Genomic DNA, 11,744 nt, shown 5'->3' with positions numbered 1-11,744 from the left:
AAAAAAAAAAAAAAAAAAAAAAAGAAAAGAAACCCCAATTATACCTAAACAGTACATTGACAATTACCTTTTGTAATTCACTGTGCCTGGAATAAGCATGGTAAAAAAATTCTCAGGGGACCTCCCTGGTGGCACAGTGGTTAAGAATCCGCCTGCCAATGCAGGGCACACAGGTTCAAGCCCTGGTCCAGGAAGATCCCACATGCCGCAGAGCAACTAAGCCCATGTGCCACAACTATTCAGCCTGCGCCCACGAGCCACAAATACTGAAGCCCACGTGCCTGGAGTCCGTGTTCCACAACAAAAGAAGCCACCATAATGAGAAGCCTGCACACCGCAACGAAGAGTAGCCCACGCTCTCCACAACTAGAGAAAGCCTGTGTGCAGCAGCGAAGACCCAACACAGCCAAAAATAAATAAATAAATTTATGGAAAAAAAAGAAAGAAAGAAATTCTCAGTTAAATCTTAACAAAGTCTCTATTTGGAGGTTCTGATGATTTAGGCCTGTTTTCCTACATAACTAATACCTCTAGATTGTTAGAGAAGTCCTCTGGAAAACAGGTTAACAGTTTCTTAGTAAAACATCATGTGCAATTATTAGCAACTGAGCAGTCAGAAATACACAAAGGAATAGCTTGAGATTTTTGCATGTTACTTAATAAAACCCTCTCCAATAATGAAGAAATTACAATAAGGTAGAAAGAAAGAGTTTTTTTTTTTTTTTTTTTTGCTGTACGCGGGCCTCTCACTACTGTGGCCTCTCCCATTGCGGAGAACAGGCTCCGGACACGCAGGCCCAGCGGCCATGGCTCACGGGCCCAGCCACTCCGCGGCACGCGGGATCCCCGTTCGCGCAGGCTCAGCGGCCATGGCTCACGGGCCCATCTACTCCACGGCACATGGGATCTTCCCGGACCGGGGCACGAACCCGCGTCCCCTGCATCGGCAGGTGGACTCTCAACCACTGCGCCGCCAGGGAAGCCCCAAGACCCATTTATGATAAAGGCAAATCCTCTTCTCCCAAAATAAATTAGGAACATAGGTTAGACACATTATTTTATAGTACCCAACATAACGATGTACAAAAAATAAAAGGAAGCTAATTATGTCATGATTAAAGCTGAGTTTTCATCCCTGGCTCACTTACTCATCCAGTGTGTTAACAGAAGCAAGTCACTTAATCACTTCAGATTTCTATTTACTTCCTGTAAAATAATGGAGTTTGGCTTCCCTAGTGGCACAGTGGTTAAGAATCCACCTGCCAACGCAGGGGACACGGGTTCAAGCCCTGGTCCAGGAAGATCCCACGTGCCGCAGAGCAACTAAGCCTGTGTGCCACAACTACTGAGGCTGTGCTCTAGAGCCCGCGAGCCACCACTACTGAGCCCACGTGCTACAACTACTGAAGTCCGCGTGCCTAGAGCCCGTGCTCCACAACAAGAGAAGCCACTGCAATGAGAAGCCTGCTCACTGCAACTAAGCGTAGCCCCTGCGCACAACAACGAAGACCCAATGCAGCCAAGAATAAATAAATTAAATAAAAAAACAAAAAAAAAAACGGAGTTGAAGCTTTCATGATGATGAACCTTTTTTTTTTCTTTGTGGTACGCGGGCCCTCTCACTGTTGTGGCCTCTCCTGTTGCGGAGCACAGGTTCCGTTCGCGCAGGCTCAGCGGCCATGGCTCACGGGCCCATCTGCTCCACGGCACATGGGATCTTCCCGGACCGGGGCACGAACCCGTGTCCCCTGCATCAGCAGGCGGACTCAACCACTGCGCCACCAGTGAAGCCAGATGGTGCACCTTTTAACTCTAACATGGAGCTAATACTGTCCCTTCTCCATTTGTCAATAAATAACATCACATATTCTTGATTAAATTTTGTACTTGACGTTAATAAAACATAATCCTGGATTTAAAAAGTTGTTTCTTTTAATGAAATCCCTAAGACTGAAAAGTTCTGGCTCCTTGCTAATATTTTCAAGAGAAAATTTAAATGAGCAAGAGCGTTACTAATTCTTACCTTGTTTGGCATCATAACAAGCTGCTGACCTTTACAAATAGATCCTGATTCTAGCTTTCCCAGGACCACAGTGCCCATATCCTGTTTAAATTTAAAATGAAAAACCAAATGTCAGACTTCTAGTACTACTCTACAGCAGTTCAACAACCCAAAGTGAAATCTTGCAGGGCTTACTCACAAAAGAAAATCTTTAGCTCAAGTGGTAGAATGCTTAGGATTAATCTCAAACACAGGTAAATACTCTATATCTGTGTCATAAGCATATGTATAATTATAATACTAATAAATAAGTAGGCTTAGGATTTAAAAAGAAAGCACACTGCAGGAGACAGGGCAGAATTTTATGTTTGAAGATCTGAATTATTTGTTCAAATTCAGGTTCTCTCAAAAATAACTGAGACTCTTCTCTCTTTTATAAAATTGGAAAAATAACTTGTTCAAGAAATTTAACATGAAGCTAATCAAAGAACGAAGTGTCTGAGAAGAGGGCAAAATAGTACATATTGATAGTGCAGTACTTAAAAACCTACTTAAAAATAGTGAAGCTTGTTTTTTTAAAGATTAACATCCAGTTGGTTGATGAGGCTATGGGAAAACTAGCACTCATATACTGCTTGCTGGTGGTCATGTAAGTTAGCACTGTATTCTGGAAGGCTGTTTGTCAGTATCCATCAACGTTAATACACAAACCCTTCCAGCAATTTTACTTATAGGAGTCTCTCTCTAAAACTGATCATTGGCTCACTGAAAAATAGCTGAAATAAACTAAGTTTGTTGATTAAATTATGGTCTATCTATATCACTGAATAATATATAACCATTAAAGAAGAGACATCTATGTTATGTTGTTAATTATTAAAGTTATTTCATAATTTAAAACAATTTATCACCTCCCATAAAACCCAACTTCTTGAACATTTTGGGTACCTACCTTGTACTTATCCACAATCGGCAGCCTGATTGGTCCATCAACTGATCTATTGAAGTTTGGCAAATTATCCAGATATGGAATAAATGGTAATCCACTGAGAACATAACAATATCCATTAAAGAGAGTCAACATAAATGTTAAAGTTTTAAGAAATTACATGACTCTAACTTTATACAAAAAAAAGTGGTTTTAACAATATTTCCATTCTACCCATGTAGTCTTCTCATTCAACCTTTTTATTATCCAGTTCATTTCACTTATTCCTCAGAAAATTAAAAAAAAAACAAAATAGCTCAATATAATGAAAAAGCTTCCCCATAAACTTATTTTATTAAAATTGAGAAAAGTATTTTATGGCAAATAGCCCACATGTAATAAAATGACTCCACTCTATTACTTAATTTTTATGGAGTTTTCCAGCTCTGAAATCAGGATTCTATAAAATATTAATAGTTTCCCATTTAAAACTACAGTATATGGATTGGGAGGCTTAATATTGCCAAGATCGCAATGCTCCCTGCAAACCAATCTACAAATTCAATGTAATCCTTAGTAAAATCCCAGATGCCTTTTGGCAGAAACTGATGAGCTGATCCTAATATTCATATGGAAATTCAAGGGACCCGGAACAGCCAAAATAATTTTGGGGAAAAAAATAACAAAATTCAAAGACTCACACTTCCCAATTTAAACACTCATAAAGCTAAAGTAATCAAGACTTTACCTTACAAAAAATTAATCCAAAATGAAACACTCCCCTAAGAGCTTCAACAGGCTTAAATGAAAATAACAGGGCTAACTCCTTATGACCGGATTAGGCAACACTTCCCTAGGCTTGACACCAAAAGCACAATTAAGAAAAAAAATAAACTAGACTTCATCAAAATTAAGACCTTTTGTGCTTCAAAGGACACCATCAAGAAAGTAAAAAGACAGCCCACAGAATGGGAGAAAATACTTGTAAATCACATATCTGATAAGGGACTTGTATCAGGTGAGTAAAGTAGCCTTAACAACTCAATAACAAAAAGACAACCCAATTAAAAGACAAAGGTCATGGTATTTTTAATGCCAAGGTTACAGTCAATATTTTCTTAAATTACTTATTAAGACACAAACTTTTAAAAAGGTTACTTACATGTACCAAGGACAGAAATCTGATTGCTCTTTAAGATTTGCTCCAGTCAGTCCTGAGCAGGGCATGAAGTGAATGTCCTTTTTGGGATTGAAGCCAACTTTTTTCAAAAATGGCACTAGTTTCTCTTTACATTCTTCATATCTATTAATATTTATAAATAATTATAATGTAAAGCAACTGAACTCTAGTTTCAACACTACACAAATCAAGGTTTAGAAAAACCCCAGGGGAAAAAAAGCATACAGTAACAAAACCATCCTTTATTCCACTAACATGTCTATAAAAAAAAAACAAAACAGTAAGACATCCAAACTTACCTCTCATTGCTCCAATTTACTGTTGGATCATCCATCTTATTAATAAGCACAATTAAGTGTTTTACACCTGCTGTCTTTGCCAACATTGCATGTTCCCTTGTCTGTCCTCCTTTTTCAAATCCAGTTTCAAACTCTCCTTTCCTGGCAGAGATGACCTATTCCAAGAAATTAAACAGTTTATTCTTACACATTCAGGTACACTCTTCTGGCAATAAAACATCTTTCCTTTCAGTTTTATCAGAAGCTTCTTCCAAGAAAATATAAGTAAATTAGTTATAACATACATACTTTTGAACATCACAATGTCTAAATGCTTTAAGATTTTGGTAAATGTTTCTTGATTCCCAATTTTCCAAAATCTAGTGTGCCTTTATATTTTAAAATTCAAATACGTATGTGATTTAGTGCTAGTACACTGACCACCCCCTGCCAAAAAAATTGCAAAATGACTGAAGACCTTAAAACGGATAATTTCTTATTCATTTTTGTACCCACAGTACATTTATTGACTACAAAATGGATTAGGCTTGGCAGTCAGTGGACACTAATTTCTGGCACAGTAAGAGGTAATAAAGGGCAGAGAAAAACTGGAACATTTTCATGAGTAAATCAAATTATGAAGATTTACTGGGCAGATAGAGAGACAAAAGTGAAAATCGTGACTATGTATATATTATAATTCACTGTAACCTAAATTCTAGCTTTTAGAAGGTAAATTCAAATGTTTACATTTTAGGATTTCCCTGGTGGCGCAGTGGTTAAGAATCCGCCTGCCAATGCAGGGGACACGGGTTCAAGCCCTGGTCTGGGAAGATCCCACATACCATGGAACAACTAAGCCTGTGTGCCACAACTACTGAGCCTGCTCTCTAGAGCCCGCGAGCCACAACTACTGAGCCCGTGTACCTAGAGCCCGTGCTCCTCAACAAGAGAAGCCACTGCAATGAGAAGCCCACGCACCACAACTAGAGAAAGCCTGCGTGAAGCAACGAAGACCCAACGCAGCCAAAAAAAAAAAGTTTACATTATAAGTTGGGCTGTTAACAAATACACAGATGAATTGGAAACGTCTTTCCTTACCAGTACAGCCAAATCTGCTTGAGAAGCACCACCAATCATATTTGGGACAAAACTCTTGTGGCCAGGGGCATCTAGAATTGTAAAATGCTTCTTTTCCGTTTCAAAATAGGCACGACCCACTTCTACTGTTTTACCCTTGTCTCGTTCTTCCTGATTTGTGTCTAAGGCCCAAGATAAGTACCTGAAATAATTTTAAAATAAGAATAATACTGGTAAGAACATGAAAGTTTTAAAAATATTCTTCTACCAACATTTAAATCATGAACAAGACTGGGTAGAAATAAAAATTAAATGATTAAAACTTGTGTTCTTGTGATTCAAACACTCAGTGCTTTTATATATATCCAGTGTCAATTATATATTCTATAAGCAAACATTATGTATGAGAACAAGCTGACAACATACAAAGAAAGATTATTTAGTACCAGTGCCAATATCACCATGAGTTAAGTAATAAGTTCCTTTATATTTCATTTTAAAAATCATCTAGCACAAAGTATAATACAAATAAGGCTGTCTAATGGTATCTTTCAAAAGTAGCGGCCACTAATACACCATTTGGGAGCAATGGTTACTTGCTAAAAATTAAATTTACATAGTGAAGAAATATCGAAATAAACCAACTATAACAGTAGGTGTTAATTTAGATGACATCATCTGTATTTCACAGTAAGTAATCCATTTTTTCGTATTATACTGATTAGGATTTTTTCCCTTAACACAGAAATACAATTTAAAAAAAAAAAGACCATCAATGTCCTATTTAGATAAAGCTTGTTAAAAAAAATAAGTTAGAAAGAAGAAAAAAGCTGACTCTTTCTCTCACCATGCAAAGGCAACCACTGTCAATAATTCCGTCTATTCTTTTTTCATTATTCACATAATGATCATACCCTAAAGTACTATTATGTTACCTGCTTTCTCCCCAAATTCCACTGTAACATCAGTTCTATTTCTGGTTACTATAAATTCTATAAATGAAATTTTAGTGGCCAGGTTATGACTTAATTAAATAGATATTTTATAATTTATCCCACAAGTCTCCTATTATTATCCTATATGTTTGGATATTGCCAAATTTTCTCTGTGTAAAGTTATGAAGTCATCAGGAACTGATCTACTAGGTAGTATGAGGGGAAGGGAAACTTTTCCTTTGTTATGACACCATTTTAGACCTCATGAACTTACATCTTAGTAGACTACAAAAGCATTAAGTAGGCAGAGTTTCCTTAAAAGTAATTTAGAGGGCTTCCCTGGTGGCGCAGTGCTTGAGAGTCCGCCTGCCGATGCAGGAGACGCGGGTTCGTGCCCCGTTTCGGGAAGATCCCACATGCCGCGGAGCGGCTGGGCCCGTGAGCCATGGCCACTGAGCCTGCGCGTCCGGAGCCTGTGCTCCGCAAATGGGAGAGGCCACGACAGTGAGAGGCCCGCATAACGCAAGAAAAAAAAAAAAAAAAAAAAAAAAAAGTAATTTAGAGTGTCATAAAAGTTTACCAAGTTTCTCTGTTTTTTTCTTTAGCTTCTCTTTCATATTTCTCAAGTGTCCTTTTATCAACCATTCCAGTCAAATACCTGAAAATGTTGAAAGAAAAGAGAAACAACATTTAGTTACTCACAAATTATTCAGTTGTGAAGTGAGGAAGCCTTTAAACCTCTTTTGAGGGGAATTTGAACTCCACAAAAAGCCACTTTAAAGTACAAGTACCACTGGGGTAGATGCTGAATTAAAGTTTCAGTGGAAAAGATATTTACAATCTCAAATTACTTCCCCCAAGATAATGGGGAAAAAAATAACTTTCCAGTGGAGAATTCTGGCAGACAACACCTTAACTAAATAATCATGGCTGTTATCACCAGTAATAAATAAAACATACTGAATATTGCTATTTTGTGCGCCCTGATAGGATGCTCTGTTAAGAGCACAACATGCCTCTGTGACATTCTTATCCAAAATGCATACCCTCAATCTAATTGTTAACATCAGTCAAACCCAAATTGAGGAACATCTCATAAAATAACCAAATAACACTCTTCAAATTATGAAGGTCATGAAAGACAAGACTGAGAAAATGTCACAAGTTGGAGGAGACTAAGGAGACGTAACAATTAAATGCAATGTGGAACTCCAGAACAGAAAAAAACGACACTGGTGGAACAACTGGTAAAATTCAAGTAAGATCTGTAGTTTAGTAAATAGTACTGTGTCAGTGTTAACTCCCTAGTTGTGATGATTGTACTATGTTTATTTAATATGGTAAAATTAGTTGTATAGCAACTCTGTAGTTTTTGCAACCTTTCTGTTAAGTCTAAAATTATTTCAGAATAAAAGTTTAAAAAAGCAAATTAAATACTGTATAAAAGAAAATAATTCCAACGGTTGTCCAAGCAATTATGTCTTACTAATACATTTCAATATTTAATATTTTATGTTATGTTATGTTATGTTATTTATTTATTTATTTTTGCGGTGCGCGGGCCTCTCACTGTTGTGGCCTCTCCTGTTGCGGAGCACAGGCTCCGGACACGCAGGCTCAGTGGCCATGGCTCATGGGCCCAGCCGCTCCGTGGCATGTGGGATCTTCCCGGACCGGGGCACGAACCCAAGTCCCCTGCATCGGCAGGCGGACTCTCAACCACTGCGCCACCAGGGAAGCCCTCAATATTTAATATTTTAAAAATATTAGTCAAAATGAGATTATAAATTTTAAAATAATTCTTTAGTAATACCTAACTGCTTCCCTTGACTCAATCCAAATCAAATCCTGTTCTTAGCTTTAGTCTCTATGTGTTGTTCTCTGCAGAGTCATCTACAGTGCATACTTCTAACCATTTTGGTATAGAATATTGGTGAAATGCCAATGAAAATTCCAGCCCATAAGCAAAAAATATACACTCTCCTAAAACACAACATCAACTGGGCCTGTCACTTCCTTCCACAGAGCCTTAGGTAATAAGGATTCCTGTGTAACGGCCTGCTTTAGGGTCTGTTGTGGAAATTTTCAAAAGTAATTGGCAAGATTACTGATTAAGATTACTTAACAAGGCAAGACAATGAAGATATGCCCTCTGGATCCTCTGATGACACAGCTTAAAGAAATGAGTCTAATTTAGAAGAGATTAAAAAGACATTTTAATTATTTTTCAATTCTAGAACACATCACTAAAAGTCAACCATGGCATTTTCATACCTAGATACCTTTCTATATGTGTGATAATAAAAACTATTCAGCATGTTAGCCAGACTGTCTTTGATTAAATCCACATATATTCAAGAAGTTGATGAATGAGGAAAAACCAGTTCCCTGGATTCATTATTCCCAAGAAAATCATATTTAAAGCAGACTAAGATTTCTTATAATCTAGGGTTCTATATTTTTATACACAAATCTAAAAGACAGCTATTAGAAATACATTTAATTAATGTTCCATGAGAGTCTTAAGATATTTAACAAAAAATATACTTACATTATTTGTCCTCCAATGGTTGACTTGCCAGCATCTAAAAAGTTAACAACATCATCAACAATAGGCAAACCACAGGTGTAATAAAAACAAAACAAAACACCATCACTATATAGGAATACAACTAAAGGTCCGTTTAACATCATAATTACAGCTTGCAAAAGCAACTGCAATGATAGGAATTTGGGTCATAAGCTCTGGTTAGTCACCTTCTCCCTTTGAAGCTAAGACCCCCTGCAGCTCTGCAGTGACTTAGCGCTACTTTACTGATAAAGAAAGACTTTAACAGATTGCTCCTTGACCTTCTGCAGCAGCAACAGAATATGAATTACCCAAGAGGAGCCTGAAGGAGAACAAAAGTAGCCAAAGATCCATGAACTGCATTTAGGTAGTCTGCTTTTTCACTTTTAGCCAGTATAGGTGTTCCTTTACAAATTTCAAAGGAGTTCTTGCTACTAAAAAAAAGTAGAACCGTGTATCATCAGGGCAAGGCAGAGATAAGATAAAGGGCCACATAATTCCCTTATTTTCTTCTCACTTCTCTCTGATAAGTGAGATTGGCAGAGAATATCTGAATAAATGAAATAGGGTTTTGTTTTGTGTGCTAAACCAGCAACCTGACAACATCCAGAAGTTACTCCAAATTATTCATTTTTTGCACACACAAAATTATACTACCTAGTAAAGTTAATACTGCAAAATCAACTGAAGTTCACATAAAAAATATACGTACATTTTTTATATTAATTAACAGATGTCATAATATGTTGAGCCATAATCAGTGGTCTATAGACCAGTTATTCATTACATACAAATATACTGAAGCTTATTTTCTTCCAGCTTCCATGCCATCACAACCTTCAGAAATAAAGCACTGGCAATGTCTTGCCAGCTAAAAAAAAAATCTATTGAGTTAAAAATCAAGACATTTTAGGGGTTCCCTGGTGGCGTTGTGGTTGAGTCTGCCTCCCGATGCAGGGGACTCGGGTTCGTGCCCCGGTCCGGGAAGATCCCACATGCCGCGGAGCGGCTGGGCCCATGAGCCATGGCCACTGAGCCTGTGCGTCCGGAGCCTGTGCTCCGCAACGGGAGAGGTCGCAACAGTGAGAGGCCCGTGTAACACCGAAAAAAAAAAAAATCAAGACATTTTAGATTAATTTAGTTCAGTTTCACGAAACACTTCCAAGTAGCTAAATAAGATGTTCTATGTTTGATGTACCCAATAACTTTGGTCATTTCTTATCACTGCTATGAGTACAACTTACCTACATGCCCAATGAATACTACATTTACGTGTTCTTTCTTAGGAGCACCTGGTGGTGCAACCACAGATTTAGGTTTTGGTATTTCCTCTTCCTCCTCCATGATTTCCTGGGCACTTTCCTCTGTGGGCCTTCCATCTCCCAAAGAACCACCCCCTGGCTCTGCTTCACTTATTTCTTCTTTGTGCTCCCATGATTCTTCTGGGGACATTTCTGTCTCCCCGTTTTCTACTGAAATAAGACATTTTAGCTTAGTATTCCGAAAAACGTTTATCATCTGTACTTTAAAACACAGATGCTTTCAAATAACAAATAGAACTTAACATATTCAGTTCCATTTCCTAACCTCTAGTGACACACAAGCAAGAAAATCTCTTTCACAACAGAAACGGACAAGCTAGCCTCCTCACTGCTGACATCAGAGCTCTGACTCAGAGACTAGAAGAGACTATTTTAACGTAGCTTCATCTTCATAAGGACAAACAAAACATGAACAGCAGATCTAACATTCCTAACAGCCCAGTTATTCCATCGTCAAGATGTCCTGACAGTAGAAGAAAGGGGAAGGTCCAAATAAGAATACAAAAAAGTGTGAAAAGATTTAGATCTTTTCTTTTCCTCTGCAAGTAACAGAACTTTGATATCGACGTTATTAATCACCTTGGGAATATGAAACCCTTAAGGGTAAGAACATTACAAAAAGGAAGAAAATTTTCACAAAGTAAATGGATCAAGTACAACTATTCAAACTGACTTTTGCATTTCCTCCATTCAATTCTTTTATATTTGCCATCAATAAATTTATCATGGGGCTTCCCTGGTGGCGCCAGTGGTTGAGAGCCCGCCTGCCGATGCAGGGGACACAGGTTCATGCCCCGGTCCGGGAAGATCCCACATGCCCCGGTAGCGGTTGGGCCCGTGAGCCATGGCCGCTGAGCGTGCGCGTCCGGAGCCTGTGCTCCGCAATGGGAGAGGCCGCAACAGTGAGAGGCTGGCGTACAATCAATCAATCAATCAATAAATATAGCATGGCAGTATTAATGCCCAATTAGTTCTGTTTTCTAAATCCTAACAGCAAAGATTCAGTTTAAAATGTAGGCATTATAATAAGCGTAACACTTACATTTGTACCTTAAATCTTGAGAGTGAAAGAGTTTCATATTACTGTATTAATATGGTCAGAAATTTTCTTACCAACAGGTTCTGAAAGTTCCATGCTAACAGCTGAATTTGAACCTAGACAAGAAATTGAGATATAATATATATTTACAAAATAGTATCTAGCTTTACACACCACAGACAACTTAATGTTTTCTGAATTAGATGTTCAAAGAGTCACATCATAGAAAATTACCTTCACACAACAATGACTGTTCCTCTTGAGAAGGTTCCACAGGTGCTGTTTAATAGAAATAACTTCTATTAAAAATTGAGACCTATACATCCATTTTACTTATCTTTTAAAATACAGGAAAAATAGGGCTTCCCTGGTGGCGCAGTGGTTGAGAGTCCGCCTGCCGATGCAGGGGAC

The 11,744-nt window shown here is 38.0% G+C and overlaps 1 protein-coding gene across 4 annotated transcripts in view; it reads right to left on the bottom strand.

Moving 5' to 3' along the window:
• The window catches only part of GSPT1 (G1 to S phase transition 1), a 34,670-nt gene that overhangs the window by 7,549 nt on the left and 15,377 nt on the right, over positions 1-11,744 (bottom strand). For 2 of the 4 annotated variants that reach the window (XM_007462819.1, XM_007462817.1), the window contains exons 2-11: positions 11,568-11,612; positions 11,408-11,449; positions 10,217-10,444; positions 8,955-8,988; positions 6,984-7,061; positions 5,490-5,670; positions 4,410-4,564; positions 4,093-4,233; positions 2,955-3,048; positions 2,024-2,104 (exon numbers count right to left, since the gene is read on the bottom strand). In XM_007462819.1, the coding sequence (XP_007462881.1) occupies positions 2,024-2,104; positions 2,955-3,048; positions 4,093-4,233; positions 4,410-4,564; positions 5,490-5,670; positions 6,984-7,061; positions 8,955-8,988; positions 10,217-10,444; positions 11,408-11,429 (1,014 nt within the window). In that variant the 5' untranslated portion in view covers positions 11,430-11,449; positions 11,568-11,612. The remainder of the gene's footprint in view (positions 1-2,023; positions 2,105-2,954; positions 3,049-4,092; positions 4,234-4,409; positions 4,565-5,489; positions 5,671-6,983; positions 7,062-8,954; positions 8,989-10,216; positions 10,445-11,407; positions 11,450-11,567; positions 11,613-11,744) is intronic. The other 2 variants (XM_007462818.1, XM_007462820.1) reach the window with 2 other exon arrangements.

The sequence above is a fragment of the Lipotes vexillifer genome, unplaced genomic scaffold (assembly GCF_000442215.2).
Source record: "Lipotes vexillifer unplaced genomic scaffold, Lipotes_vexillifer_v1.1 scaffold306, whole genome shotgun sequence".
NCBI lineage: Eukaryota > Metazoa > Chordata > Mammalia > Artiodactyla > Lipotidae > Lipotes > Lipotes vexillifer.
Note: the sequence above shows the minus strand (reverse complement) of the source record. Positions and strands in the feature narration are given on the sequence as shown.